The 27,548-nt window shown below is 51.5% G+C and overlaps 8 protein-coding genes across 8 annotated transcripts; 2 read left to right on the top strand and 6 right to left on the bottom strand.

Moving 5' to 3' along the window:
• Window positions 1-2,415: 2,415 nt before the first annotated feature.
• On the bottom strand, window positions 2,416-3,208 carry GUITHDRAFT_105234 (hypothetical protein; the record flags this gene model as incomplete). The annotated part of the gene is made up of 5 exons (XM_005836083.1): window positions 2,416-2,538; window positions 2,594-2,710; window positions 2,756-2,833; window positions 2,886-3,106; window positions 3,163-3,208. The coding sequence occupies 5 exons, from the start codon at window positions 3,206-3,208 to the stop codon at window positions 2,416-2,418; spliced, it is 585 nt and encodes a 194-aa protein (XP_005836140.1).
• Window positions 3,209-4,423: 1,215 nt separating this feature from the next.
• Window positions 4,424-5,707, bottom strand: GUITHDRAFT_136319 (hypothetical protein; the record flags this gene model as incomplete). The annotated part of the gene is made up of 6 exons (XM_005836082.1): window positions 4,424-4,520; window positions 4,680-4,765; window positions 4,943-5,010; window positions 5,195-5,270; window positions 5,586-5,618; window positions 5,660-5,707. The coding sequence occupies 6 exons, from the start codon at window positions 5,705-5,707 to the stop codon at window positions 4,424-4,426; spliced, it is 408 nt and encodes a 135-aa protein (XP_005836139.1).
• Window positions 5,708-8,056: 2,349 nt separating this feature from the next.
• GUITHDRAFT_136318 (hypothetical protein) lies at window positions 8,057-9,067 on the bottom strand (the record flags this gene model as incomplete). Its single annotated transcript, XM_005836081.1, has 1 exon — window positions 8,057-9,067. The coding sequence occupies one exon, from the start codon at window positions 9,065-9,067 to the stop codon at window positions 8,057-8,059; it is 1,011 nt and encodes a 336-aa protein (XP_005836138.1).
• A 3,424-nt stretch (window positions 9,068-12,491) lies between these two features.
• On the bottom strand, window positions 12,492-12,836 carry GUITHDRAFT_39401 (hypothetical protein; the record flags this gene model as incomplete). Its single annotated transcript, XM_005836080.1, has 1 exon — window positions 12,492-12,836. A coding segment is annotated over one exon (345 nt), but the record flags the coding sequence as incomplete, so codon positions are not given.
• A 606-nt stretch (window positions 12,837-13,442) lies between these two features.
• Window positions 13,443-13,835, bottom strand: GUITHDRAFT_68245 (hypothetical protein; the record flags this gene model as incomplete). Its single annotated transcript, XM_005836079.1, has 1 exon — window positions 13,443-13,835. A coding segment is annotated over one exon (393 nt), but the record flags the coding sequence as incomplete, so codon positions are not given.
• Window positions 13,836-15,971: 2,136 nt separating this feature from the next.
• On the top strand, window positions 15,972-17,794 carry GUITHDRAFT_105231 (hypothetical protein; the record flags this gene model as incomplete). The annotated part of the gene is made up of 6 exons (XM_005836078.1): window positions 15,972-16,441; window positions 16,492-16,784; window positions 17,032-17,407; window positions 17,452-17,518; window positions 17,562-17,640; window positions 17,697-17,794. The coding sequence occupies 6 exons, from the start codon at window positions 15,972-15,974 to the stop codon at window positions 17,792-17,794; spliced, it is 1,383 nt and encodes a 460-aa protein (XP_005836135.1).
• Window positions 17,795-18,083: 289 nt separating this feature from the next.
• GUITHDRAFT_105230 (hypothetical protein) lies at window positions 18,084-18,741 on the bottom strand (the record flags this gene model as incomplete). The annotated part of the gene is made up of 4 exons (XM_005836077.1): window positions 18,084-18,129; window positions 18,187-18,325; window positions 18,487-18,559; window positions 18,604-18,741. 4 exons carry the CDS (start codon window positions 18,739-18,741, stop codon window positions 18,084-18,086), a joined length of 396 nt encoding a protein of 131 aa, XP_005836134.1.
• A 975-nt stretch (window positions 18,742-19,716) lies between these two features.
• Window positions 19,717-27,504, top strand: GUITHDRAFT_105229 (hypothetical protein; the record flags this gene model as incomplete). Its single annotated transcript, XM_005836076.1, has 16 exons — window positions 19,717-19,835; window positions 19,891-20,014; window positions 20,070-21,016; window positions 21,073-21,127; window positions 21,176-21,257; window positions 21,316-21,533; window positions 21,679-22,014; window positions 22,710-25,001; window positions 25,138-25,743; window positions 25,888-26,130; window positions 26,174-26,214; window positions 26,262-26,460; window positions 26,526-26,630; window positions 26,680-27,030; window positions 27,179-27,259; window positions 27,436-27,504. 16 exons carry the CDS (start codon window positions 19,717-19,719, stop codon window positions 27,502-27,504), a joined length of 5,868 nt encoding a protein of 1,955 aa, XP_005836133.1.
• Between the last annotated feature and the right edge of the window lie 44 nt (window positions 27,505-27,548).

The following is a 27,548-nucleotide window of genomic DNA, read 5'->3' as shown; positions in this document are numbered from 1 at the left end:
CTACAGTTTACTCAAAGGCTAGCAGTAATGCTACAGGATATGAAAGATGATGGGCCAACCTCAGATTCAGCAGAAGGAGGGCACCAGGGCAGATGATGTTTCCTGACTTTGACATAGGCCTTCGCATCTGCTGCCTCCGTTGGCCGCCCCTTTGAGCTAAATCATTGTAAAAGAGCTCTTTAACACCGTGAGATCGAAAAGGTGCTGTTTCAGAGTGGTCTCTTGGACCCGAGTCATACCACCGGTACAATTTCGGTTCAAACTCAGGGTCCTTGCGAAGGGTACTGATTCGATTGATCAATTCAGTGTACGAGTCATCACATATCTTCAAAGCGCAACGTTTCATTCTTGAATCCGTTTTTAAAAATGTTTTAAAGACAAAGATTGAACCTTTAGGGGGTGGGGTTAGAATTTTACCCCTCCTTTGAGATGCATTTATTGGTCAGATGCAGGGGTGATCTGCATCCATTTTGATGGGAATGCTTCGGCCTCCGTTTGAGGGTGGGGGTGGGGCAACAAGAGGCAAGGGGTGATAAAAGTAGCTGACCTAACGCGATCCTTTCACAGACTCTCCTCCTCCTCCTCCTCCTCCTCCTCCTCCTTCTCCGCCACCACGACCACGGAATCCTCCTACTCCTCCTACTTCTCCTAATCCTACTCCTCCTACTCCTCGGCTTCTGCTACAACAAAAACAAGTGCCATCAAGTCTTTTCCTGGTAGTTCACCTGTCTTGCTAGAATGAGTTTCATCACTGGCCGCCGCGTATCCCTGCCTTCGATTCTTACCTCGAGCTCAAAGAAGACAACCGATGAAGCAGAATCAGATTGTCAGGACAGGAAAATACGAAAATCTTCGTTGATAACAATCAAGAACACGGAGGAGGCAAATATGGCAACGAAGATAAAGGATGTTGAGAGGAGTCACAAGCACGGGTGTCCTTCTCGCCTGAAGCAGCTGATGTGCCTTGCCAAGTCTGTGAGGCTCATCAAGAGAAAGGCAACAGTGTACAATGCGCGCGGAGATGTCATTCAATGGGAATCAAGCACCATCACTCAAAAGCAGCAAGGATAGAGAAGATGACAACTCCCCGAAGCTGATTTGTGTGTTATGCGTTTGTACAATAGTTAGAATTCTAGGTGTGATGGTTTAATGAAACATGTTGAATCAAATCATCATTTCCTGAACAATGTTCTCTATGGTTTTGCTGAACAAGTGTTTACTTCTTGCTCCAATATATCCATTGTGAACAGAATATCTATCGCGAACAGACCTGCTGTGTATACTGCTATTGCTATGTACAGAATCATGTCGAATCAAAATATGCACCCAACTTCCCCGTTGGCTCGATCATTGTAAGTTCATGTCCGGCACTTTCAATCTTCCAAGCCTTGGAGGGAGAGAGGGAGGGGGAGGGGGAGGGGGAGGGAGGGAGGGAGGGAGGGAGGGGGAGGGGGAGGGAGGGAGGGAGGGAGATCATCGAGTTAGGCTCTGAACATAGCAATGTTACTATAACTCTGTGGCAACAAGTGTTCGCGTACCTGATTGCTGAAGATGTAGATGCGGATTATCAACACTCTATGATATCTCTCCGACCTCCAAGCATGGCAGAGAATATCTTCTCTGGAGGATCCACAACTCTGATGTTGGAGGTCAAATCTTTGAAAGCTTGATCTGCATTCGGGTAAGAACGTTGAGTTTAGAAGAGAAACAAAACGCAAAACATGGTGTACTCAATGCCATAGTTCGCAACATTGAATACCAAACAACAATACAGTAGAGTATATCGTGTTTGAGCTAGAGCCACAGGCTTACCCAAGGGGAACAAGCTCCTGAATATCATGCTCTTTCGTGAGAACTCGTGGGAATCTCTCAGTCTGCACCACAGGGTTAAAAGACTGATGAACAACGTGTGTGCAAGGAAAGATACATGGTGTACTCGTTGCTTTCAGATGAACTGCTCGTAAACATTGCATATGCCTCAAGAGAGATTTTCTTGTGGGAATAATCGGAAGACTCCTCCACTCGTCTTGAACAGGCCCACCGATTATACGACAGCTCAAAGTGCTCCTTGTACATGCTCTCTACTCAACAAGTGTCATCGCAAGCAGGTATCGTATCAATTGCTACCTTTTCTGGTAAGTGAGGTGTGCCTAGATAGTTCGCGCATGTCAGGTCGACTCACACATGCTGAAATCAAAAACGCACTTGTCTTCATAATCGTCGGCAGATGTGTACGTGCGATGCTACAGCGGAGAAGTCGATCTTAGCTCGACCATGGAATCCAAGTATAGTCACCTTATTCGCGTTGACAGCTGCTGTTGGAGGGAGTTCCCACTGCGTCGATTTATCAGATCAAATGGAAAGGCAAAGGGATTTACATGAGGCGCATTCAAGTCAACGAAGAAAGCTGTTGAATCACATCAGCGTGTCTGCATCAATTCTAGAGCACCCTCCAACAAACTCACAAAAGTTTCTTATGATCTGATCTCTTGTATACATGGTATCATCTACATTTGCATAGCCAGAACTTGTGCCCATCTAACATGATGATGTCAGTGAGGATCATTTTGGTTCTAACGGTATTGCGATTCACCTTCCTTGTTTCTTGTTCCTGGTCTACTCGCGCTATTTCGTTGCAGACATCAGATCTCGTCCCAATGGTCTCACTCCGGCGGTGCTCACTTGGGGTACAAATAGCATGGGACCGCTTCTACTGAAAGGTCAGGCAGGTGCAAACATGAAGTCTAGTCGCTACCTCATTGATAGGGCTAAGATCAGGGAGCTCTGTTGCCTTACAGTATCGTATCTCGTCATTCTCTTCAACCTTGGATTTCTTGGGCACATGTCAGCTCACCTCGCAAACTCCCATCCTCCGGTCCACTTACATTAGCATCCACCAACACGAAGTCAGCCTCGACTCGGAAGGGATCCTTCTTTGTCTTCGAGTAAGGGAAGCATGCAGATAGCTTGCAGAAGCAGATGTTCCGTGTACAACTCCCAGGGCTGAAAGGAGAACCGTCCTGACTCGATGAGTTGTCCGAGCCTCGTCTATTTTGCGAGCTGTCATTCCACCATCTGTTTGATTCTTTGGTTCTCCGGTCATCATCTGATCATGTTAGATGTCAAGATGGATCTTCGGCAATTGAACAACAAGATCTTCACCATCCTGACAAACCATCTCACTTTCTGTGTGACATTCATCTTGCATCAAATCCTCCTCAAATCTACTTCCCGGGCAGCAACTGGATGCGTGTATCAGTCCTACCTACAACGATATTCGCGAGCATATACAAACCGAATGCAGAAGGTAGGCATGCTCAAAGAATGGCCAGGTCTAATCTGATAGTTGAAGTTCCAAAACCGCATGCTGTTTCAATCAGAAGTGCCGTACAGTCGTGCAGTCGTGCTTCACTTCCCACAAGGCATCTGACGCATGTATGCCCTTGCACATCTTCTCTCTCCTTCACTGATCTCCCCTCCTCTACCTCGATCTCCCGCTCAACGTTGCGACGCCCTTAGTATGCTGCTGTTGGCTGCATTGTGAAAGCCGATGACTACCCAGGGTGTTTTAGACCCTTGAAGTCTACAGGGGTGGGGGTACTCCATCCGATATCGGAGCCCGGTTTCCTACAACCCGGCCCGAGCTCCCTATGACTACCCTACAAAGTCCGTTCACGATTACAATAGGCCGCGCGTTCCGAGGTTTGCTGCCCGTGTGAAATTCTATACGCAATCCCTGAGGCGGGTGGTTTCTATTATACAATATGAGTAATACCTTCACTACAAGTTTCTAAAGGAAATGTCTTTGCTAGTGGTGAGATTCGCGTGCTAGTCGGCGTAGACGGTCTCAGGGTCTCACCAAACTTGCCACATTCGCAATCTAGTTGCTTTTGGTGGGTGGGAGATGCGTGTTAGCGTCAGCTTGTTGTGACCGCTCGTAAAGCCCAGCATGATACACAGGGTGGGAGCAGAACGCAAGCGAGTGCACAACGAGCCCTTGTCAGGTCCGCTAAGAGCAGAAGAACGAATGCAGCCGAGAGGACGTTGATGGCTGTTTTGCTCATCTCTGGGTCTACAAGTCGTCAGAGAAAACACGCCATAAGGTCTGCGGAAACCATCGATGTCCTGATCGATGTCAGATCTCCCTGCGGAATTTCATTGATCCTTCCTTTTTCTCTCCCCTCACCAACCCTTCCATTTTCTCCAAAAGGGACCTGGCATGACCAAGAACAAGGAGGGAGGGAAAGGAGAAGACGAGAGATGGGCACCGGGAGAGGAAGAAGCAAGAAGTAGAGGATATCACTTCCCGGTTAAGGGATATTGATGTGTATGGAGTGATAAATGGTTGAGTACAACCAGCAGCCAACACTGCAATGAAGTGCATCTTGAAGCTCACACTAAAGTCGCAATTTATTTCTCTACACTATCGCCTATTTTCAAGAAAGAATGCAATCAGACATTCGAAAGCGCGAAAGTACAAGCTCATTTCACTCCATGCTCCAAACGCCCTCTCTTGGAGCCTGCACAAATAACAAGGTTCGTCAAACCGATGGCACAGCAAACATTGATTTCTCAGAGCAACTGGTTGAATGTTCTTGGCTTCCAAGTACCGCCAGAAAATGCCAAAGACGCTAAAGCCTGTGAAAACGATAAAAAATCAGGTTTGCACTCCATCTTACAAAGCTTGCATTGCACCGATAACAGCCATTCCAATAGCCTGTCCGAGCGTCACGATGTGGTCTTTATCCAGACCCTTGTTGGATAGCTATTAGAAAGTGAAGAATATAACAAAAGATTCGAAGAATGCATTCAGGTATTCGTACCACTCTCCAAAGATGTCATCATTGCCACCAGTTCCGAATTGATCGTTGATGCTCTGAAATTTTCATAAAAATCAAAGACATACATATCTTGATATGATCTCGAAATGTTGTAGCTCTACCTCGTAAGCAGCATGGTTGATATAACTCCTCGGTTGGGATATAGGCTCCAGAACACCACCGATCATCTCTGCAGACGAAATCACGTTAGATTCCATACAAGAGACAAGAAGAAAGGGAGGAAACATCATTGGCAGAAGAGGGAAACGATGATCAAAAGTAACGCACTCCAAACTTGTTCAAGTTTGAATGATTGGAAGGTGCACTGCGCCACAAGGACGAGGAGAGAGGACGAGGAGAGAGGAGGAGACAACCACAGGTGTCAAAAGGCTCATGGGGGAAGACGATGGTCGGGGACTTGGACTTGAAAGCCCCCGAATTGAAGAGCATCTGAAGAACACATCAACACGTGAAGATCTGAAGAACACATCAACACGTGAAGATCTGAAGAACACATCAACACGTGAAGATCTGAAGAACACATCAACACGTGAAGATCTGAAGAACACATCAACACGTGAAGATCTGAAGAACACATCAACACGTGAAGATCTGAAGAACACATCAACACGTGAAGATCTGAAGAACACATCAACACGTGAAGATCTGAAGAACACATCAACACGTGAAGATCTGAAGAACACATCAACACGTGTTAGCATGTCGCCGTCTTTCGCTCAGGTTCCACGAGGGAATCGTTCACACATGCTGAGGATAGCTCAGGTTGCGAACAAAGCGCTGCATAAGCAAGTAGAAAACTGGTTGTATCAGATCCTCACGTTTGCTCGCTTCTCACAGAGCTTCAGGTACACGAGTGCAAGCGACATGCGGGATGACCTAGCAGCGATTCTCTATGAACTTAGACCTTCTCTTGCAAGGCCATACATGATGCCCGTCAAAACCTTCACAGGGGAAGCCGGCAAACTATTCAAGATGTTTCAGGGCTTCTCACCCCCGATTCAGGTTTCACAAGTCTCATGGCGTCGCATGGGGCGGCAATGGAGGCATGATAGCATGACACACCGTTTTCCTCTCTAACACATTACATACATACATGTATGAAAGTCATCCTAGCTGCAAACAAGTCACAAGACAGCAAAGATATTACAAGAGTCGTGTGAGCGATCATTCTAGCTCTTGGCGATTGATTGCACCTTCCGAGCAAAAGTGAGTCAGAAAACGGTAACATCTCAGTTTTCCCTATATGTGTAAGTCTGGTTCGTGAAGATCGAATATGCTTGGCCACTTTTGCCATTGGAGTCGCATTGTATGTCTCAACCAGCAAAGATCGGTAACACGAGCCCGTAGCGATATCCTCCTTAATTGATGAATTGTGCATCACAATCTTCAGGCAATATCCTCCTGTTCCCCAATCTTGTTCCTCCTTTAGCAAGCTACAATCATGTTCTATCAGTCCATTAGGATATGACTCTAGTGTTGGCCATGACGGGGGCACAGCCAGCGCTTCCAAATTTATATATCTTGGATTGAAACCGTCTTTGCTAGATGATAGCAGCTCAATCCCTCACCTGACAAGCAGGTGAGGCTTTCAGATCCTATGCCATATGGCATAATCATTTCGATGAAAGGTCAAGAAGTAGATTATCGACGCTCGAGTACACAAATGGACAAGGGAGAACAAAGTTACTTAGCCATAGAAAAGAGTTCAACTTGCGATCCAACCGGAGACTACAGGTGGCACAATTCTATAGGAGAACAAGAGCAATGTACTTGATCACCTTGCTCCCATGCGTCCGACATGATCAGAAACACAAGCACCGCAGCTACTCTCAGCGTCACGCGCATAACAAACTTCAAAAACTTGAAATAGCAGAGGCCCTCAAATGAAAGGAACTCCAACCTCCCCACTCATCCCTCCCCATAGTGTCTTTGTTGGATCCATCCTCAACATGGCGAGCTCATCTTCAAAGTTGGACGAGGGCTCAAAGCTCTACATTTCCTCCTTGCAAAAACAAACGTTCCTCAACGAAGTTTCTATAGTCTTTCGGAACTCATCAATGTCTCCTTGACCAAATCGATACAACTCCATGTTCGCAGATAAAAAGTCAGCTATCGCACACAACAAGATGCCTGACTGAAGGATCTTGGAAGTCATCGGCATCTGCTGACCTAGAACTGTTCCTGTATTATTTCCTTATGAAGGAAAGAGCAAGCCTTCTGGTAAGCTTCGGGTTGGGATTGAAGATTCGTGAAGAGAAAATAAATACCCATGAAGTAGCGATGGCAGCGAAAGAAAATCACCCGAAAGATCTCCCAAACTTGTAAACCTGCTCAATGCTACAGAATTCAAAAATAAATCAGTCTGCTCCTTCAGAATTACTTCCCAAAGTTAGGAATCCCTTTAGACGGATCAGTAGGCGGGAAATGAGCAGGGAGCAATAGGATCCTTCAACCATGCTTCGCAAACCTTCAACTCCTCGGATAACCTCATACCAATGAACATCCAAAAGCAAACACATAGAATGCTTCAGAAATGGCGTAATCTCATTGCACATCTCATTCTGAGCTTTCACCTTCATCGGAACATCATCATCATGCCTCATTTGCTTCAAATTTCGTGTCATAATCTCACACACCATTACAATGCTCGAAAATCGTATATTGCCCTGAATACTACAAACGATGAGCAGTAGCCTAGGAGGGTATTGTGCAAGACGAGGTATTGAAAAGAAGCCAAAAGGTACCCGGTTCTACATTTTCACCTAGGGACCGTGCTACTTAAAGAACTTCTAAGTGAACCTTGCTGCCTCGACAAGCGACTAACACGCAGGTGGACAAGAAAGATAGACCTCTACCAATCGAGGCTGAGGGGCATGTGCCTCGGGATTTAGCAATTACGAGATAACTAAAGGTCTGTGAGACAAACTGAAACTTTAGAGGGGATGTATGCCAGCCTAGACTCAGCAGCCTAGTAGAGGCGTAGTTCATGCTTGATCTTAACACCGGCGGCGGTCATAGCCTAGATAGTCAGGCCCGACAAACGTCGACAGCCCGGTTTTACAATTTGGCAAGTTTTGTATGTTTTGCTTTCGAAGTCAACGCATTCGGAGGTACTAGCTCTAACTGAGCATGAGCTCATCCTCCAGACCCCTGTAGAAATGCCTTAGAACTGACTAACCCAGTCGTTCAAGTTTTTCGATGAAGAGAATGACAACTCACCATGGTATGAAGAGCTTTTGCTGCTCGTTGAAAACGTAACAGAAGGGATTGCGGGGCTTAGCACATTCGTCTTGATAGCTGCACACCCACACCTCGAACTCGCCTCGAGTCATCAGCTTCCCGAGTCCACCCGACTTGAAGGTCTGGTTCTTCGCTAATTGTCCGTGGATGACATCATCCCAAGTGTGATTCATTTGGCAATTGACGTAGACTGGGCGGAGAAACCAGTATGCCTTGGACGGGGTTGAAACAGGATTGTATTCCACAGAATCATAGTATATTTCTGTAAGTTCTGCGACTTGCAAGGCAGTGAGGGCTTGATCGTAAATACGGAAGTCGTCCATGCCACCATCAGTCTTTCCGTCTACTTCCCAATGAGAACGCGCAATATACCATCCCCTTTCATCCATTGGAATGGAAGTCAGTCCACTAGCATGACACGCATCGCATACCAGCTCGTTATCGATCCATACCGACCATGTGTTTGCCGACGCGCTTCCATTCTTGCTGATGGAGAAAACAAAGTGATGCCAACTCGAGATCACGTGCTTAGAAAAAGGCACCGAAAAATATCCTTTGCCGCCGTAGATATCAAGCTGAAGCCATGTCGGGTATGTTGAAGTACTTGGGGCGGCGAACAACCAGTTGTATAGGTTCGCGCCTCCACCGTGGTAGAAGTAGGTGCTATTCCTCCCACCAAAGTCAAAGTAACGAGCCCAATATCCACTCAATTCCGTCATGTAGCCCCAGAAGCTAACGGTGATGCCGCTCTGCTGCTGGATTGTACCAAGATCCAAACGATTATCCACTGTCATGTACTGCTGGGTCCCGCTTGCGCTGAAGTGCACACAGCCATCTCCCTGTTTACAGTTCTTGCCAGAATCATATGTAGCTCCATAGTTTGTTGCACTGTAACTGTTGCCGCTGCTGTCTTTTCCCAAGTCATTGGGGTCATCAAATTTATACCAGACAATGGGTTTGAGCACTCCGCTCTTTTCCTCTTCCATCGGCAATGGTTCGTCTGGATCTACACCAGTTGGTGTTGTTGTTGGGATAAAGGGACCAACAGTGGTCTCTTGTGACAGTGATGCAGTGGTGTCAGAAGCTGTGGGAGAGGATGCTGGTGGCGTTGTGGTTGGGCTGAAGGAGCTTGCGATGGAGGTACTTTGTCGCCTGTTGTTGCAATAAGTCTCGTTGAGGCAAGGATTTAGGCCCGCATCCTTGCTGGCAAAGCTTGGCCAAGACGGATGATAGCACGGTAGAATGTTGCCTGTTAGGTCTAAAGAGGAAAGCCATGACAAACCAGTAAAGGCCTGAGAGGAAATGCAGGCAATGTTGTTGTTTTGAAGATATAGCAATTGCAAGCTCGATAGCCCGTCGAAGATCCCTGTAGGCAGACTTTCCAGGTTGTTGTTGTAAAGATATAGCCACTGCAAGCTCGATAGCCCGTCGAAGATCCCTGCAGGCAGACTTTCCAGGTTGTTGTTGTTAAGATATAGATACTTCAAGCGCGACAGCCCGTCGAAGGTCCCTGTAGGCAGACTTTCCAGGTTGTTGTTGTGGAGACGTAGCGTCTGCAAGCTCGAGAGCCCGTCGAAGATCCCTGCAGGCAGAGTCTGCAGGTTGTTGTAGTGGAGATTCAGCGTCTGCAAGCTCGATAGCCCGTCGAAGATCCCTGTAGGCAGACTTTCCAGGTTGTTGTTGTACAGATATAGCAATTGCAAGCTAGAGAGCCCGTCGAAGATCCCTGCAGGCAGAGTCTGCAGGTTATTGTTGTTAAGATGTAGATCCTGCAAGCTCGACAGCCCGTCGAAGGTCCCTGTAGGCAGAGTCTGCAGGTTGTTGTTGTACATATATAGATCCTGCAAACTCGAGAGCCCGTCGAAGATCCCTGCAGGCAGACTTTCCAGGCTGTTGTGGTGGATGTGTAGATACTGCAAGCTCGACAGCCCGTCGAAGGTCCCTGTAGGCAGAGTCTGCAGGTTGTTGTTGTACAGATATAGCCACTGCAAGCGAGAGAGCCCGTCGAAGATCCCTGCAGGCAGAGTCTGCAGGTTGTTGTAGTAAAGAAATAGTCCCTGCAAGCTTGAAAGCCCGTCGAAGGTCCCATTTGCGATATTTCGAATACCCAGGGAACTCAGAATCAACATTTTCTTACCGCTAATATCAGTTCCACAGTCGCTGCCACAGCTCCCCTCCCTCGACAACAAACCCTCATCCGAGACATACAACACACAGCCTCCACAGCTCACGCTGCTTGCCGCCTCGGCCTGTTGGTACATGCTATCCAAGATTGCAACCCAAAGCACACAGACACACAACAGTCTCCTCATGCTGAATCCCTCCGACCTCGCATCAACGTGATCATGCATACCAGCCCTTGAAATTTTTGTTTATTGACTGAAAAAAAAAAGGCAAACCGGAGCCTAACAGAGGAGAACGAGGATAAATCCAACAAACCCGCCTCAATAAAACACTAGCAAATGGAAGAGGCAGCAAAAACCGCTACTCCAACTGGGCCACGCAAGCGACAGGATGCACGATAAGCAGGGGAACAAGATCAGGACAAACAGCAGTAGAGCAAGGCTCCTGCGAGGAGGACGGCGAGACCCATGCGAGAGCGATACTGCCGAAACAGGCGAGCACGCAAACGATGAAAGCCAGGGTCCCCATACACCGCCTCCTGAGCGCGTCCATCCCACTCTGCCGTCAGCGTAGCTCCATGGTGGTCCGCCAGGCCCGGGTACCACCTGGAATGGGCTGGTTCTGGACTTCAGGCCAGGGAGCCAGAGGCGCCCATGTGTCGGTTGGTGGGGCCCCAGAGAGCTGCGCAATGACGACAGTTGGCCAAATGAGAGACACTGCTTCCTGCCGAGGGATCCAGAGCTGTAGCCCATCGATCACAAGTGGGAGGCAGTCCAGCCGGGGGTAGCCCATGCAGGAAGCGATCGACCCCTCGTGCGAGGTGGATGGGACACTGGTTAGAGGGGTGAACGTTGGTGGCCTCCATCAGAGAGTATTGCAAGCGCCGCTGTGGGTTTTGGGTCTTCCGAAGGGGGAAAGGGGTCGAAGACTGACTCGCTGACTCGCCGGGGGGATAGAGCTCCACAGTGTAGCTGCCATGAGCCCGGAGGAGAGCTGCCTGAACCTGAGATAATCGCGCCTGCCGCTCCAGATGAGGGGGAATAGTCTGCCATCAACCGTCCAGTGACTGAGCGCGGGGAGGAGAGAAATGGAGGTCCGCCCGCGAGTTGAAAGAGCGCTGGAGAGGGGATCGAATTGTGCAAGCGTGCGTCCTCCAGATCACTGGGGTCCAGGTATCGCGGCACTCCACGATCAAGCAGAGCCTGATGCACCCGCAGGAAGGAAGCGAGTAGGGGAGGGAGTGCAATATCCGGCTCGTCTGCTCGACGGAGGGTACCATCCAACTGGGAGAACAGTGGAGGGGTCGAAAATGTCCAACACTGCACACACGGTAAAGTAGCGCTCCATTGTAAGAAACTGGCCGTGGCGATGTAATAAGCTGATAGACTGACACCTGCTTGAGGGGTGAAGCCGTCTCCCCCCGGGCCTCCTGGTATGGAAGTTGACGCTTGAAGAAAGCAAACTCCAAACTTCGGAGACAGGGAAGAAGAGCTGGCCAGGTTCAACGGTTGAAGTCAGCGTCCAAGCCTCCGTCCGCCAAGGGCCAATCAAAAGCCTTGCCCAGCTCCAGAAGAACACTCTGGTCGAAAGCAGCGCATGCGGCACTTGTCTTCATAAGCAAACTCCAAACTTCGGAGACAGGGAAGAAGTCGCTCATTCTTTGGTTGGAAGCTCTGGACTTGGTTCCACCCCAGGTTTGGATGCGAGGAGACTTGAATCGACTAGAGAACTCAGTTCACACCCGCAGACATTCAACAGCAGGTTTAGTCCCTGCGTGAGCTCCTTCTTGTACAGGATCTGCGCGCAAGTTCTCCCATACTTGTCCATCGCCATCGCAAGCTCCTTCCCCCCCAGCTCCAGCAGCACCCTGAGCCCCTCCACCAGCCCATGATCACAGGCGTAGTGCGCGCATGTCCTGCCATCGTTGTCCACCGCCATGGCCGTTTCCCTCCCTCCTACCCTCAGCAGCACCTCCAGCCCTCGCAGATCTCCGTTTCCACATGCGTAGTGCCCACAGCTCCTGCCCGACTTGTCCGACGCGAGCGCGAGCTCCTTTCCTCCCACGACCAGCGCTGCCTCGAGGCACTCGATCTGCCCATACTGCAGCGCGTAGTGCGCGCAGTTCCTCCCATCATTTGCTGGAGCCATGGCCAGCATTGCTCCGCCCACCTCCAGCACAGCTCGGAGAGCTCGCTCCTGCCCGTTCATGCAGGCCCAGTGGGCGCATGTCCTCTTGTACTTGTCCGGAGCCATCACCAGCCCCTCCTCCCCCACCGCTGTGATCGCCTTCACGGCGTCCACATGCCCGTGCTCACAGGCGTAGTGCAGGCAGGTCTTGCCGTCCGCTGCCACCTGTGAGACGAGGTGTTGTCCACCAGCCTGCATGAGAGCCTTCAACGCCTCTACGTGCCCATGCTTCGCTCCGACGTGCAGCACCGTCATCCCTTCCTCCGTCCTGGACTCGAGGTCGGCTCCCATCTCCAGCAGGAGGAGGATACATCGAGTGAACCCCATCATCACAGCCGCGTGAAGGGCAGACGTGCCGTTCTGAGAGGTAGCGTTCACGTTGCTGCCCGCAGCGGTAAGCAGCGGGAGCATCTCGAGCTGCCCCTTGAGCACGGCTCGGATCATGGGAGGAGCTTCTTCCTCTATCTCGCCTTCCGCCCACACTCCATGCATCTTGCATGCGTCAACTGCTGCTTGCTTACGAGTCAACTCATTCTCCTCGCTGCTCCATACTCTCCTATACAGGTGAGCCATCTTACTGTGATAGACATCCCGCAGACTCTCCTTGGAGATTGGGAGACTTTGATTGTCCCCGTCTGTGTCGTTCAACCAGAATTGGAATTTGTTCATCGCCATCTTCTTGAGCATGGTCGCCTGATCCAGCGCATAGTTGTAGTTGTTGTCATCATTGTACCACGAAACGTCCTTCTGCTTATACATGTCGTGCATGGCTCTGCACTGCTTCGAGATGGAGCGGCGAAGTTTGGTGTGCCCATCCCATGTCTTGTCGAAGGCAGCTCTTGCCAAACGCTCCTGCAGCGCAGGCGACTCCATGATCTTGGTCAGATCTCGCTCAATCTCTTCCATGATATTCTCCAAGAGAGCAATGAACAGCTGCTTCCTCTTCGCCAGGATATCTTCGATAGTCGAGCACGTCATGTTCGAGTTGATCTTCAGCGGCAAGATCCTCACGGACTTCCCCTCGAGCGTCCTGATCTGCGGCTCTCTGATCAGCTCCAGGTAAGAGAGTGGAGGGTACAGCATCTCCTCCTCTCCTGGGTATTGCGACAAAAACGTCAACGAAGCACCGCGGTCAACCGCCCCACAGCTGATCTCGAAGACGGTAGGAAGCAACCCCTTCCCAGCGTACTGAACGGCAACCTTCATGTCCTGGCTCGTGCTCAACATCCCCAGCTCCACCCCACCTGACACCCCGTAATCATCTTGTGACACAAACTTGGACGGCATCTCGAGCCCGTGGAGCCCCCGGTAGACGACGCGGGCGGGAGGGAGAGGAGTGACCTTGGACAATTTGATGATCCCACTGACGATGCAGTAGATGGTCGTCGTGTACTTGTTGCCTCGCAGCCGCACAAACGCGTCCGGTGGAGGATCCTGCAGCATGTCCGGGGGGTTCCGGAGCACCGTGTTGTACTTCCAGTACATAGGACCTGTCCACGTCATCAACATCACTCGAGCGATCCCGCAATGCACGCCTACGAACCTGTATACAGCTGCAAGGCAAGTGCCTCCTCCCTCCGCAAACCTGCCTTCTCGACGTTCTCCTCCTTCATGATCTCCTCGATCGACCGGATCCTCCTCGGAGCCACCGAGCGGAGCCTCCGCTGCTCAGGGTCAGTGACTGCCTCCCACTCTTGCCTGGGTGTTGTGATGATGGCGTAGTTGCCGGGGCTGAACTCTTCCTCAGAGTCTCCTCTCTCAGAGTGTTCACTCGCCATCCCATGCAGGAGGTCGACGCTAGGCAGCCCTATCAGCTCCACCAGCCCCCCATGAAACTTCTCCAGCCCCCCAAACGTCGCAGTGCGGGCATCAGAGAGAAGGAACTTTCCATTGCCCGCCGACATGACCTCCTCCTCCTCCTCCTCCTTCTCCTGGTCACCTCCTGTTGTATCTGATCGCTCCCCGAGCAGCTTTCGTTCCACAGCATTGCTGATCGACGACGCGCAGTACTCACGCAGCGCCTCCGGCGCGAGCTCAAGGATATCTGCTAGGGGGTCACTGGCGTCTCCTCCTGGGATGACCTCGGCGATGGAGCGCAAGATACCGAGCTGAGAGAGGCGCTCAGTCTTGCAGGTCAGCTCCCACTCTCTCGCGATCGTCTTCTCGAACACGCTGAACGATCGTGAGCTCTCGGCATGCTGCTGGATCTGTTTGGGGCTCATGCTCAAACTCATCCAAACTTCGCTCTCTTCAATGTCTCCTCCTCCTTGTGCGCCTGACTTTTTATACCTTTCATACACGGCCTTCAGCTTCTGCTTCAGCCCAGGAGGCAGACTCCATGGCTTCGCGTCGAGCCCTCTTTGCAAGCGAGGTACCCTGATGTTGGCAAGAGGAACACCCTTGCTTGTCTCAGGCGAGACTTTCCGAGCTGAGAAGATTCTGATGCAACTTCCCGTCATCTCTCCCTCCTCTCCCTCCTCTCCCTCCTCTCCCTCCTCTCCCTCCTCTCCCTCCTGACGTTCAAGGCATTACAACCTTCAGGACGTGGATCGATCAGAAAGTGACAGAGAGTATCGGGACCAGGCAGACAGGGGAGGGAGGGAGGAGGAGCAGGAAGAGTAGGAGGAGCAGGAGGAGCAGGAAGAGTAGGAGGAGCAGGAGCAGGAGCAGGAGCAGGAGCAGGAGCAGGAGCAGGAGCAGGAGCAGGAGCAGGAGCAGGAGCAGGAGCAGGAGCAGGAGCAGGAGCAGGAGCAGGAGCAGGAGCAGGAGCAGGAGGAGCAGGAGCAGGAGCAGGAGCAGGAGCAGGAGCAGGAGCAGGAGGAGCAGGAGCAGGAGCAGGAGCAGGAGGAGCAGGAGGAGCAGGAGGAGCAGGAGCAGGAGGAGCAGGAAGAGTAGGAGGAGCAGGAGCAGGATCAGGAGCAGGAGCAGGAGTAGGAGGAGCAGGAGGAGCAGGAGGAGCAGGAGCAGGAGCAGGAGCAGCAGGAGGAGACCCGAATCTCAACGCACTCCAAGGGCGCAAAAACACATTTGAGTAAACTTTGTGACATATTCAAAGTACAGATTCTCGGCCAGCCTCACTTCAAATAGATAGATAGACTAAAGACAGTAATTCAATATTGATTTCAATACTCGAGAAACCCGATCAGATTGGACAGGGCAGCAACACAGGTGAGCGAGGAATGACGAGGAGACGTTAGGGGAGGGCTCGATGGTGTAGTAGGCACTTTAACAGCACGAACACAAGGTTGCTGATGATCGAGATGTCTTGTTCTGCAAGCTACTTCACTTGTCCTGGTTGCTCCCCTGTCTTGTGTGGATGATGAAGAAGTCTTGTCTCGACTAGAAACCTCATCTGTGACAGTGTTCCTCCCTATGCGATCCTTGCCCCTCCCTCCTCCTGTTCATCATGATATGTTGTTGACATCCCCCCCTCCCCCCCCCCCTCCCCTCTCCTTCCGTTGTCGCTCTAGATTTCTCCGTGGACGTCCTCCTCCTCAGTCTCTGCCTTTTATGTCCAAGGCCTTGACGCGTTCCTCCCTCGCAGGTTGAGCATCGGCTGCTGGGCTCGAGCGATCCCTCATGCCTCAGTTCACCTGCGACGAATGCGGAGCGGCAAGGAGCTCCAGCGATTCAGCACGGAAGGGAGAGTGCAACCGGGTGGACGGGTACAACAAGAGGGGAAATCGATACGCCAAGTTCTACGACTGCCTCTGCTGCCACTGCGCCTGTATGAGGGGCCACGACCTGACCATCTACGGAGGATGCTGCAAGAACTGCCTCAGCAAGAGCCTCGAGTCTCTTCAGAGCTGCAAGTCGCTGCACCTCGACTCCTTGTGCGCTTTCCTGTCGGACCTGATCTACCATGGCGACGTGGACAGGCTCAGCTTCAAGAGCGTGGTGGAGGATCAGTTCCACCTGGTCGGCGCCAACGGACTCGCTAAAGGGGAAGGGACGGAGGAGACAGGGCCTGGTTTTGCTGTGTTGGCAGACAAGATCGGGTTGAACTTGATCATCGTCGTCTTCCGAGGGTCCGCCACCTTCATGGACTGGTGGGCTGGACGCGCCTGCTCTCCTTGCCTGACGTGTGCTCGTTTCCTAGGATCGTGAACCTTGGTTCGAACCTCTACGGCATCGGTCCAGATGGGCAGAAGTTCAACGTGCACAACGGCATTCACGGGCGTCTGGGGGAGGCCGACGATCATGGCATGTCGTACGATGGGCGGATACTGGAGTACATCAACGTCGGCAAGCAAACGCTGAAGGACCCCGGAAGCGCTAAGATTGTGTATACGGGTCACTCGCTGGGAGGGGGGCTAGCGCTGATCTGCCGCTCGATGCATCATGCAGCAGGCATCAAAGAAGCAGACGTCGTGTGCTTTGGAGCTCCTTTAGGTGGCTATTGCCCGTTCTACTCCCCTGATGCCCCGTCCTTGCACGTGCTTTCCTCCTCCTCCTCCTCCTCCTCCTCCTCCTCCTCCTCCTCCTCCTCCTCCTCCTCCTCCTCCTCCTCCTCCTCCTTCGCCTCTACATCTTTTTGTCCTCGTCCTTCTCCTAGTGCTCCTCCTTCTTCTCTTTGCCCTGGCTCCTACTGCTGCTGCTACACTGCTGCTTTCCTGCGATTTCTGACAGACTCTGACAGTCGTCGCAAGTGATCCCGCGGCTTCCAGCACGTTACAGGAAATCGCCAAGTCGACGAGGCTCTACGTGCACGGATTTGACATCATCACCCGCATGCTGCTCTTCAGAGATGCCCCGAGGTTCGCCGAGCTGGTGGAGAACCACATCAAGGCAGAGTACCCGGCGTTCTGGACAGGAGGGGGCATCCTTGGCGTCGGAGGGCACCTGAAGCAGTCTTTCTGCAAGATGCTGGAGGAGTTCATGAAGCATTCAGAAAAGTATCGCACCATAGGGCAGGTGATTTTCGTTCAGAACAACCATGGATCTGCTCGGGAGATGGCGTTTGCCAAGATCTCTTGTGAAGCAAAGTACCTTTCTCAACTTCCCACGTATCCTCCGTGCTTTCTCGTCATCCCTCCTCCCCTCATCATCCTCTCCGCAGGGATGTCAAGTGCTTTCCCGAAGATCAGATCCATTACAGGATAACCAGGATGATAGATGACCACAAGGTTCAACCACTTGCCCTTGTTCCTCCTCTGATCCGGAATGAAGATGGAGGAGTACGTCAAGGCGCTGGAGGCGATATGCTGGTGTAGTGCTCCTGAGGTAGAGTTCGACTACAAAGTTGCAGGTACGCCCCTTCTTCCCCGGGTCCCGGGGGGTATTCGTTTGAACTTCTGTTGGCAGCTTTCAGCGCAAGGCTAAGATGGGTCTACAAGTTGCAGCAGAACAGCTACGACCTTACCGGGTCGAAGGGGGATAGCTCTTCTTCCAGGCTACTGTGAGATGTTCGGGCTTCTTGGTTGTTAACAGGAGATTCTATTTTCCTGCTTTAGATCTTTCTCTCTGTATCACTACCTATTCAGTTCCTCTCGGGGTACACAAATACTTTACAACGAGAGACTTCGTTGTGAAGGGATCAAAATGTTTGTCGGCTGGACGATTCTGATAGAATTTGTTTCACATAAGCACGAGGTTTGATAGCAACATCTTCATTCCTTTTGCTCGATAGATTGACACTCCAACTCTAGCTGCATCTAGATTCACAGCTGAAGCCTTTGGTTCTCGATGCTATCACGCGCGCTTCGCTTCTAGTCTCCTGTCGTGTTCTTCCAGCAACCTGCGGAAATGTGCATCAGCCTCCCTCCCTCCCTCCCTCCCTCCCTCCCTCCCTCACCTCCGCTTCAGCTCCTTAAGCTCCTTGCTCCGCTGCTCAACGTTATTCACGTTGACCTCGCTCCTGTAAGCTCGGACAGCGTCGAGGGTCTCGGCATAGACGTCATTGGATGGAGCATTGGCTGGGGGCTTGTCGTTTTCTGCCGCCCGATGATCCTGTGATGATGGGGGGGGAGGCTGGAACTATGTCTATGATCCATCGAGAGGTTGCCAGAGTGAACAGATCTTCCATGTGAGTGACTACGATGATGCTTGCTGATGATGTCATGCATCGGGTCATCCTCGGTCAAGAGGTCTTCACGGTATCGCATGTTTTTGGTGGTATAGGGAACAGGTTCATACTTGTTCTCTCGGACGATCTTATTCAAGTACTCCTGCAAGCAAATGTGACCTTGTGTGTCAAGATTCGAACCCTCACCTTGCGTGCCTTTCTTGCTGAATCCTCGCTTGACTTCTGGATGCCAGCTTGCCGATGGAAGCCGGACTGCCATGCAGCAGGACATTGGCAAGTGGATTCACAGAAGTCGTTTGTAAATGTCGAGACGTCGGCTCCCATGCAAACTAACTGGATGAACAATGTCCCGTAAGATTGCAGGAGAGATTTATCAAGTCATGTAAGAATACAAGAGCAAGAGAGATTCTTTACAGTTTGCTTCTCCGTTCATCCTCCAAGCTTTCTGCCTTGTTGACCTTCCCATCATTCCCGCCCCGGCCCCCATCCTCCCAACCTCTTTCTCCTTCAAACCCTCTCGACTTCTCGCAATCGACCTGCTCGCCGCCCCTGCAGGAGTTTTGACTGTCACTGTCGTAAATATACGTTCGTGTTAAGTAAACAAAAGTGTACTAGTCTCTTAGAAATATTTTAGTTCACTTTTAGTGATCACTCTTATGACAGCTCCTCTAGTACCATTCCCGTACCTCCGATCCATTCTCGGTACAACCCGGGTACTACCACGGCGGCTAGCGGGGGCCTTGCCCGTACTAATTTAAAACACTTAACTTTGAGTAAAGAAAAAAGTTATTTAGGTGGCGCCTTACACGTGGCAGGCCTCAGGCCCGGGCCGGGCCTCCCGGCCGGCCCGCTACGTCACCCGGTCGAGTGATCACTGAATTCTGAGGTGGCGGCAATGTACCTTTTTTACTCAAAGTACGTAGGTCGGCTGAGGCGAACCCGGCTGGCACCCCCTAGCGATCCATCGTGGGAGTGGTCGCAATGCAGAAGGGTGCGATGTGGGCGGTGGGGATCTTGATGATGATGGCGGGAGAGAGGCCGACAGAAAGTCACACTGACAGCCTCTCTCCTACAAGACGATGCTACAGGCATGCTGGATCTCTGAGTGGTGCCGGGCCTGCACGGCCAAGCTGGATTCATTCGATGAGGCGCCTTGAATTGCGGGGAGGAAGATGCGATGGAGGAGAGCGCAAGTGTGTTGCGAAGGAGCAGGAGAAGTATCTGCCACTCAGGCATGATGTTGTCTTGCATCTTCACTATGTGACGAATCCCTCCAGTGCTCTATCCAGCAATTCCACCATGGTTCAATATGCGAACAGAACCATCCAGGAGCTTCTGATGGAGGGGAGCCATCCAAGCTTTCTCGAGCGACCTCTCCCCGCCTCAAGGCTGAAACTGATCAGCAGACTCTTCGACGGGTAAGTGAAGATGAATCATGCGCGTCGTGCTCCTGACTTAGCTGGATTCGTTCAGAGGCAATGGATTAGCGACGCATGTCGGGCAAGAGGGCATGAGAACGGCAGCTTGCCTCCTTGCCAACAGTTTGTTCGCTCATCAGATGACCATCGCTCATGAACTCTTGTACATAGACTGCATTGTGAGTTTGCGCTGTGCTTAATGGCACGGTAGCGGCGAGTGATAATTTTTCTCAGGCAAACCTGCTTGAATGCCTGGATGTCGGTACGGATGGGGGAGAAGACAAAGGAGAGGCTTGTACATCTCATATGGGTTCGAAGGAGCAATGCATTGGGTTTGTTTGGAGAAGGATGATCGATCTGTATGTGGAGATGCATATTCCTCAGATGGGCATCAAGTCAAGGTCATTCGCATCCGAGGTTGCGCTGCTGAGCACGGGGGATCTTGTTAAGTTTCGTCATCGGAACGTGTTGTCAAGATGCATAGCAGCAGCGAGCAAACACTGTTTGCCTGATTCCTTGCCGTCTGTCCTATGGGAGGACATGAAAACTTCCTTGAAGCCGACGTTTCACAGCCACAGACAGGTCATGCAGCTTCTGGAAACGAGCATGCCGCCGTCCTTCGCAAAGAACACAAGTTTGGTGATGGAGATGGTGGAGTGCTGGCTGCAATCTCCTGGTAGCAGTGTGGAATGGGATCTGCACTTTGCAAAGATTTTGTCGACTGCACTGCAGTTTGGGGTGGAGGATCCTGACTTGCACTTCAACGTTACACGTTGTTTGCTGAACATGCTTGGGAGGAGTCTGATGCTGCCCTGCGATCTTCCCTTGTGCCATCTCTCTCACGTTCCAGGGCCAAGGTTGGTGAAGTCGTTGGAGAGCTGCTTCACAGACCTTGGGCTGGAGGATCGAACCGTGAGAGAGAGAAAGAATGAATTCATTGCTAGGTTGTTCTCTGCATTGTCCGTGTATACTCAGAGCACTTTGAGATCCCCTCTTGCTTCTGATGAGGCCGATGACAACCACGATCTTGAATATATCGAGGATGTCGCGGCCGAGATTGCAAAGATCACTACCAAAGGAGTCTTGCATTGTTTGGAGGGCGAGGGAATTTCTGCGGAACGTGCGGACCTCTCGATCAATTATCTTCATCATCTTATCACTCTTTCGCAACAGCTCACCAGGTAACGATTGCTCATGAAGTCTTCAAGATGCCTTCGTACTTACATTTGAACTTCAGCCCGCACTTTCCTGGTCACTGGCAGGGACCTATCTTCTCAATGATGGAAAGCGTGGTTGAACGCTTGGCGACCTTCAATGAATCACATCATCGGTTTGTACAGTTACGGCAAAAGGTTGAAGAACTTGAACAAGTGCTGTTTCCATCAGTCTGCGATGCCATGTTTGCACAGAACGAATCCTTTGGTACAAACTTTTCTCAATTTTCTCTTTCATCGCCCTTCCCTGAATCTTTACATTGCAGTTAAGAAAGGTGTCAACGCTCTCGTCCACATGACGAAAACTTCTCACAACTCTCATCTCCAAACTTCTCTATCAATCACTCTTGATAGGATGATCTCAACGATATTAGATCCAGAGACCACTGAAGGTGCAACGAGCAGTTTGAAAACTCTTGCGAACATCATTGCTCGATCGCCGGATGTTATCTTCAACAAGACCCACCGGAGGGGTGACGTTCAGGTGCTATAGTTACTTAGCTGAGTTGGTGATGACCAGTTTATAATCCTGTTCCTGATTCCCTCCGTCCCCTTCGTATCATAGTCGTTGTCGTAGCGTTTCTCTCCCTCCTTCTTGTCATCTTTCATTGTCGCTGACTACTTTGCAGCTCTTAGATGTATCGAGATTGTCTCACATTCTGATTTCCATTCCAAACCTCCTGGATGCCTGCAACCTACAAGTCGTTGATGCCGCGTTGGTTCTCTTGTTCGCCATCTTCGAGCGGATTGGCGAAATGGCTCGACAGCAGGAGTCGTGGTCCTTCTTGGAGAGCTGGAGCAGCAAGCAAAACCACCAAGAAAGTTTCTCCGATTTCCTAGAGCATTGGATCCGAGTTTACATGGACAAATTGTTTACCTTCATGCAGAACATCCCGACAGCGGACTCGTACCATCATCAGAGCCCTCTTGGAATAATCTACAAGAGATTTAAGCTGGTCCATCAGGTGAGCTCAGATGTTGACCCTATTCTTTATTTCCTCTTTCTTTGTGTCCGTCTCTTGTCTCATCGACTTTTGTTCTTCTCGCCTTCTTCCTACCTCTAAACCGTCTTCAACCCTCATATCCTCTCCTCCCCTCTCTTCTCGCGTTGCCTCGTCCCCCTTCCCCTTCACTCGCCTTGAGTAACACACCGCTCAGTCGCTTCTTCGCAACGTCCCACCGAGAGTTCGCTCAATCGCTCTGCAAGCAATGCGAGCCTCGTTCAATGATGTGATGTTTGCTCAATTCTGCAGCTCGTTGCTGGTCTCTCGTCTCTTTGAAGCTGCCGTGGCTGCTGACGATGACGCGGCCTGGGAAACTCTTCATGTTCCGATTCTGAACGTCCTACTCGATGAAGACTTCTGGAGAGACCAGCCCTCCTCCTCCTCCTCCCCCTCCCCTTCCCCCGCCTCTTCAAACAGAGAGAACTTTATCCGAGGGTTGCACTTCGACCTCTTCGAAACGAGCAGTCCTCAGGAAATCATCTTCACTATGCGCATGCTTGGGATCCTCATGCAGGTGTAAAAATTCAAATCCTGCAGCCCCCCTTCCATTTCTTGCTGATATGATCACTGATGGTTTTTCCTCTCTCATTTTCCTCTCTCGTCCATCGTCTCACCCAGCATCGCTGTTCTCTTCGCACTGATGATTGCTTCTGCAGTCGAGCAAGATGTGCGTCTCGTTGTCACAACAGCTCGAGAAGGTGATCGCGGGATGTTTGTGGTCTATCGATGACAACATCCGACTGATGGGGCAAACCCTCTTGTACAAGTACATCTCTGGCCTGTTGAGGACATCATGTCCTCCGATCAGATCGCACGGAAACCAGAATGAGATGAGGTGTGATCCAGTCGAGCCCGACAGGCTGAGAGCAGCCATGAGAATTGTAGACGAGCAGAAGACAGTCTGCTTCATGGTTCTCAGAAACCCTCGCAGCATCATCAACCAAACAGAATATGAGGAGACCCCGCTCTCAGAGCGGGTTGTGCAGCAGAACGCGCTCGGCATCCTGCGCGCTGTCATGCAAGGAGCAGGATCGATCCTTACGAGGGCAGGGTGGGACTTGAGGAACAGGAAAGATCATTTAGAGGACAACGATGATGTTTCTTCTCTGCTGTGGGGGCGAGGGGGTGTTTGTGACTCGTTTTTCTCACCCAAGCCCGTCGCCCTTGAGTACAGCCTGTACGATGGGAGTGAGATGATGGAGGAGTGTACGACCATCTACGAGGAGTTTGACGTCACTGCCTGTGGCAACACCTCCCTTCCTCTCCGACAACTTGTCTTTCCCCCAGGGATGGAGGAGATGTGCCGTCAGTGGGCCAGGAAGACCGTCGGGGAGATCTTGGGCTGCCTTGACGCCGTGCATGCCACCTGCTCGGATGAACAGAGCGTGCAGTGCTGGACGCTGGCAGCTGGAGAGCTGCTGGGCGACTCATCGTCTCTCTTCAACCCCATCAGGGAACTCAGGAGAGTGAAAGAGAGCCTGCAGGTCTGGTCGGAGGTGGGAGACGATGCCTGGGTCGACTTTCAGTCCCTCCGAGACCTCCAGGACGAGCTCGTCGTCAGGAAGTTGCTCCTCTGGGGCCACATGGAAGCGCTGTCTCCCTCGAGCATCCCCACGAAGATGCTGCCGCTGCTGAGCAAGTTCCTCCAGTCCCTGCTCTCCGACCGGCTCAGCATGATGATCTCCGCTGCGACGTTCGTTCCGCTGCTGTCCCAGCTGTACCCTTCCTCCTTCAAGTCTCACCTCCTCCGCTTTCTTGACGAACAAGTCCAGAAACTCACAACAGCAGAGCAGGACGACCAGAGCGAGGACGACGAGGAGACCAACAAGCTGAGAAGGGTTCGAGCGCTCAACAGAGTCCTTGAATGCTACCAGGAGATGCACATTCTGACGGTCATGACGGGCAGCCTGGAGGGCATCACGGGACTTGTCAACAGTCTTCTGCTGTCTTATAAGTACTCGGACGACGACGTTCAGTCTTCGGTCAAGCAGCTGTGGATGAAAGCTTCGAGCTTGTTCCGGATGGACTTCACTTTCTGCGCTGGTCGACAGCTCAGCTCGTTGAGGCCGCAGATCTCCAAGCTTGTCGACCTTGCGTCTCGTCAGCTCATCGAGACCAAGTTAAAGCTGTTTGCTCTCTTCAACCTCCTCCTCTTCCTCCTCCATGCTCTTGTCGACCAAGGACTGACCACGTCGGCGGAGTTCCTACAGTTCTCCTCTCAACTCACAAGTATCATCGTTACAAACTTCCTCTCGTCTGACCTTCCGGCCCGTCGGGTGTCCCTGAGGGCCCTGGGCCTCCTCTCTCGCTCCTCCTTCCTCACGTGCGCGAGTGATGACGTCAGGGTTGCTCTCAGCAAGGGCCTGCAGAGGGCCATGGAGGGAGAGGAGGAGCAAGATCTCAGCGACATGCTCCAGCTGGAAGAGAAGTCGGAGGACAAGGTGGAATCCTCCGGAAGGAGCAATCAGGTTGCGATGGAGGAGGAGGAGGAGGAGGAGGAGACGGGGGAGAAGGAGAAGGTGGGGAGGGAGGAAGGGAGAGAGCAGTTGGTTCAACCCAGCAAGAAGAGAGGAAGGCTGTGGATATCCCGTCTTGTCAACGATCACGAGACTGATCACAAGCAAAGCGACGAGGAGCTGACAGTTCCGATGATAGAAGATTGCAAAGTCTTCACGAATATCAGGAGTTGGATGTGCTCACAAGATCTCAATAAGGTCAAGGAGTTTCAGAATCAACAATCTCAGCTCCATCCGTTCCTCTCGCTGCTGAGCTACAGCCATGTTGAGATGTGGAGGACCCTCAGCGTTTTCCTCCCGCCCGACAAGTTCTCCGAAATGTTCCAAGACAGTCTGATAGAGATCGCCAGAGATCCCACGGCAAGTAGAAGTCATGCGAGTCTTGTTGGGGAAGCGATTGTTGGGATGATGGAGGCTGCAGCAGAGATGAAGGTGAGTGAATGATGTAACACCCTTAGAAACTGTTCACGTTGCCCGACGTTGAGACGTTCTATCACACTCGTCGTTTTGAGACCACTAATTGTCATTTGCCCGCCATCTCGATCAACGCTCATTCTTGTCTTTCCAGGCTCAGGACGGTCATCTTGTGGCTCTTTCACAAAAGTTGTTCGAGATTGCTTTCTTATCACAAGAGCTGGACGGGGTTGTTCTTTTAGCTCTTGCTGCCCGGGAAGTTATGGAGATGAGGATTTCCAAGATCACGAGCAAGATGTTGGAGTTCCTGCACTCACAGCTCAAAGTATTGACGAGCTCAAAGAAGGAAAGTTACATGTCGTCGATGCGATTGTTGAAGATGGCCGTAACGTTGGTCGAATCGAGGACAAGCTTCAACGAGGAGGAGAAAGCATTCATCGAGGAGCTTGCACGCCAGATCGGTGGCGTTCACTTCCTTGGATCGCAATGGTGGATGGTCAGGAGGGAGTCAGCCAGACTTGTTGCTGGGTGTCTGGAGATCAGCTCGGAGTGTGACAGACTGATGGAAGACTTTGCAAACATAACAAGAGCTTGTGATGCGAGCAGTGCTGAGGCAATCACGATCTTTGCCTCGGAGATGATGAAGCTTCCGTCGTTGAGCAAGAGACGTCAACGGACGGTCGGGGACCTCGTGCTGAAAATGCTGATGTCATGCAAAGACAATCGACCTGAGGAGGACCAAGACAGGCTGATGACGACGGTGAGTGTTGAAAGATTCATAATGCATCCTAGCCTCCTCATATCCTGATACATCCCTTCCTCTACCTACTGGTATCTCATCTCCTTGAACACTCTCTCCTTTCACCTTGAGGACCCAACGTGCTGACAGCTCACGAAACGGCAGGTCACCGAGAACCTACACAGTGTTCTCATATACAGTGACAGTATAGATGATACAGTCAGCCGATTGATCCAGCTAGTGACAAGCACGGGCGACTCGGGTGCAACCAAGAAGTCAGTCCGCATCTTGAGGAACTTGGCTGCTTCTCGTGTCCACTGCTTGCCGTCCGATCGGCAGGACAGGATGGAGGAGGGGCTTCGGACTCTGCAAGAAGTCTTACGAGTTTTCTTCCTCCTCCTCCAGCAGGTCAGATCATGCGCGGGGGTGTTGTTGGTGACAGGAGGGGCAGGAGGACGTGAAGGCTCTGGACCTGACGTGTTGCTCGCTGGGGTCTATTCTGGGCTCAGCGGCAGGTGATGATGAGATGATCATGACAGAGATGATGATGATGATGATGATGATGATGATGATGATGATGATGATGATGACGATGACGATGACGATGACGATGATGATGACGATGACGATGACGATGATGATGATGATGATGATGATGATGACGATGACGATGACGATGATGGAGATGATAATGATGATGATGACGACGACGGTGATGACGGAGGCAATGATCTGTTGGTTTGTCTTTGTCTTTGGCGCACACTATCTTCTCCCTGTTGTTTCCCCTGGTGACATCAACGCAGGACGATCATTCATCGACCGGGTTGCAGAGCATCCTGGATGGCAGCAAATCGCAAGGGGGTGAGGAGAAGAAAGGGAGGCAGCGAGAGCAGAGAAAGCATACGATGGTTAAGAGGAGAGGAGAGGAAATGAGGCAGGTGCTTTCGTGCTCTGCAGAAAGAAGGAAAGTGGGAGGAAACGCATGTAGAGATGGAAGGGAGTTCGCTCAGGAATCGAAAGTGCATCTTGATCGAGGAGGAGCAGGAGCAGGAGCAGGAGCAGGAGCAGGAGCAGCAGGAGCAGGAGCAGGAGCAGGAGCAGGAGCAGGAGCAGGAGCAGGAGCAGGACGGCAATTCAGTAATTCAAGAGAATCTCATGTTTATCTACAGGAGTCGTCAAAGGATGTTGTTTCTCAGCGCTGTTGCTCTCAGCCTTCGCTTCAACTCGCCTGTCTCTCCTCCTTACTTATCTCCTCCTCTCTCACAACTGCTCGACGAGCTCAAGGATGCCGTTCCTTCTTCACTTCTGGTGAGAGGAGGACGAAGAGAAAGTGAACAGTATGATGGTGGTGGTGGACGAGGAGGAGCAGGTCTAGGAGGAAGACGAGGAGGTGTCGGGGGGGGTGAGGAGGAGGAGGAGGAGGAGGAGGAGGAGGAGTCTTATCATGATTACGCAGCATTACATGGTTTCCGCCGCACAGGAAATCTTGTGGTTCGTTGGCAGAAACAACGAAGACATCCTCTTCAACTTGCACAAGGTCATCGCCCTCCTCCGCTGCCCCTCCTCCCGACTTGTCTCCTCGTGTCCTCCCACTTCCTTCCCTCCCACTTGATGATCTCCATCCCCAATCCCTCTCCCCTCGTCTCCTCCCCTTCTCCCTTCATGCCTCTGTTATTTCTTCCTTCCAGCAACGTGCTGATTTGCTGGCTCCAGCAACTCGTCGGAGTCGCAGAGGATGAGGATAAAGGATTTCATCTCCCTCCCTGCTCTTACATCGGATGAACGCTCTCGGAGATCAAATGGGGAGGGATCCGAGGGGAAGGACA

Source organism: Guillardia theta, assembly GCF_000315625.1.
Source record: "Guillardia theta CCMP2712 unplaced genomic scaffold GUITHscaffold_19, whole genome shotgun sequence".
Classification (NCBI taxonomy): Eukaryota; class Cryptophyceae; order Pyrenomonadales; family Geminigeraceae; genus Guillardia; species Guillardia theta.
This window is presented reverse-complemented; position numbering and strand designations above follow the sequence as displayed.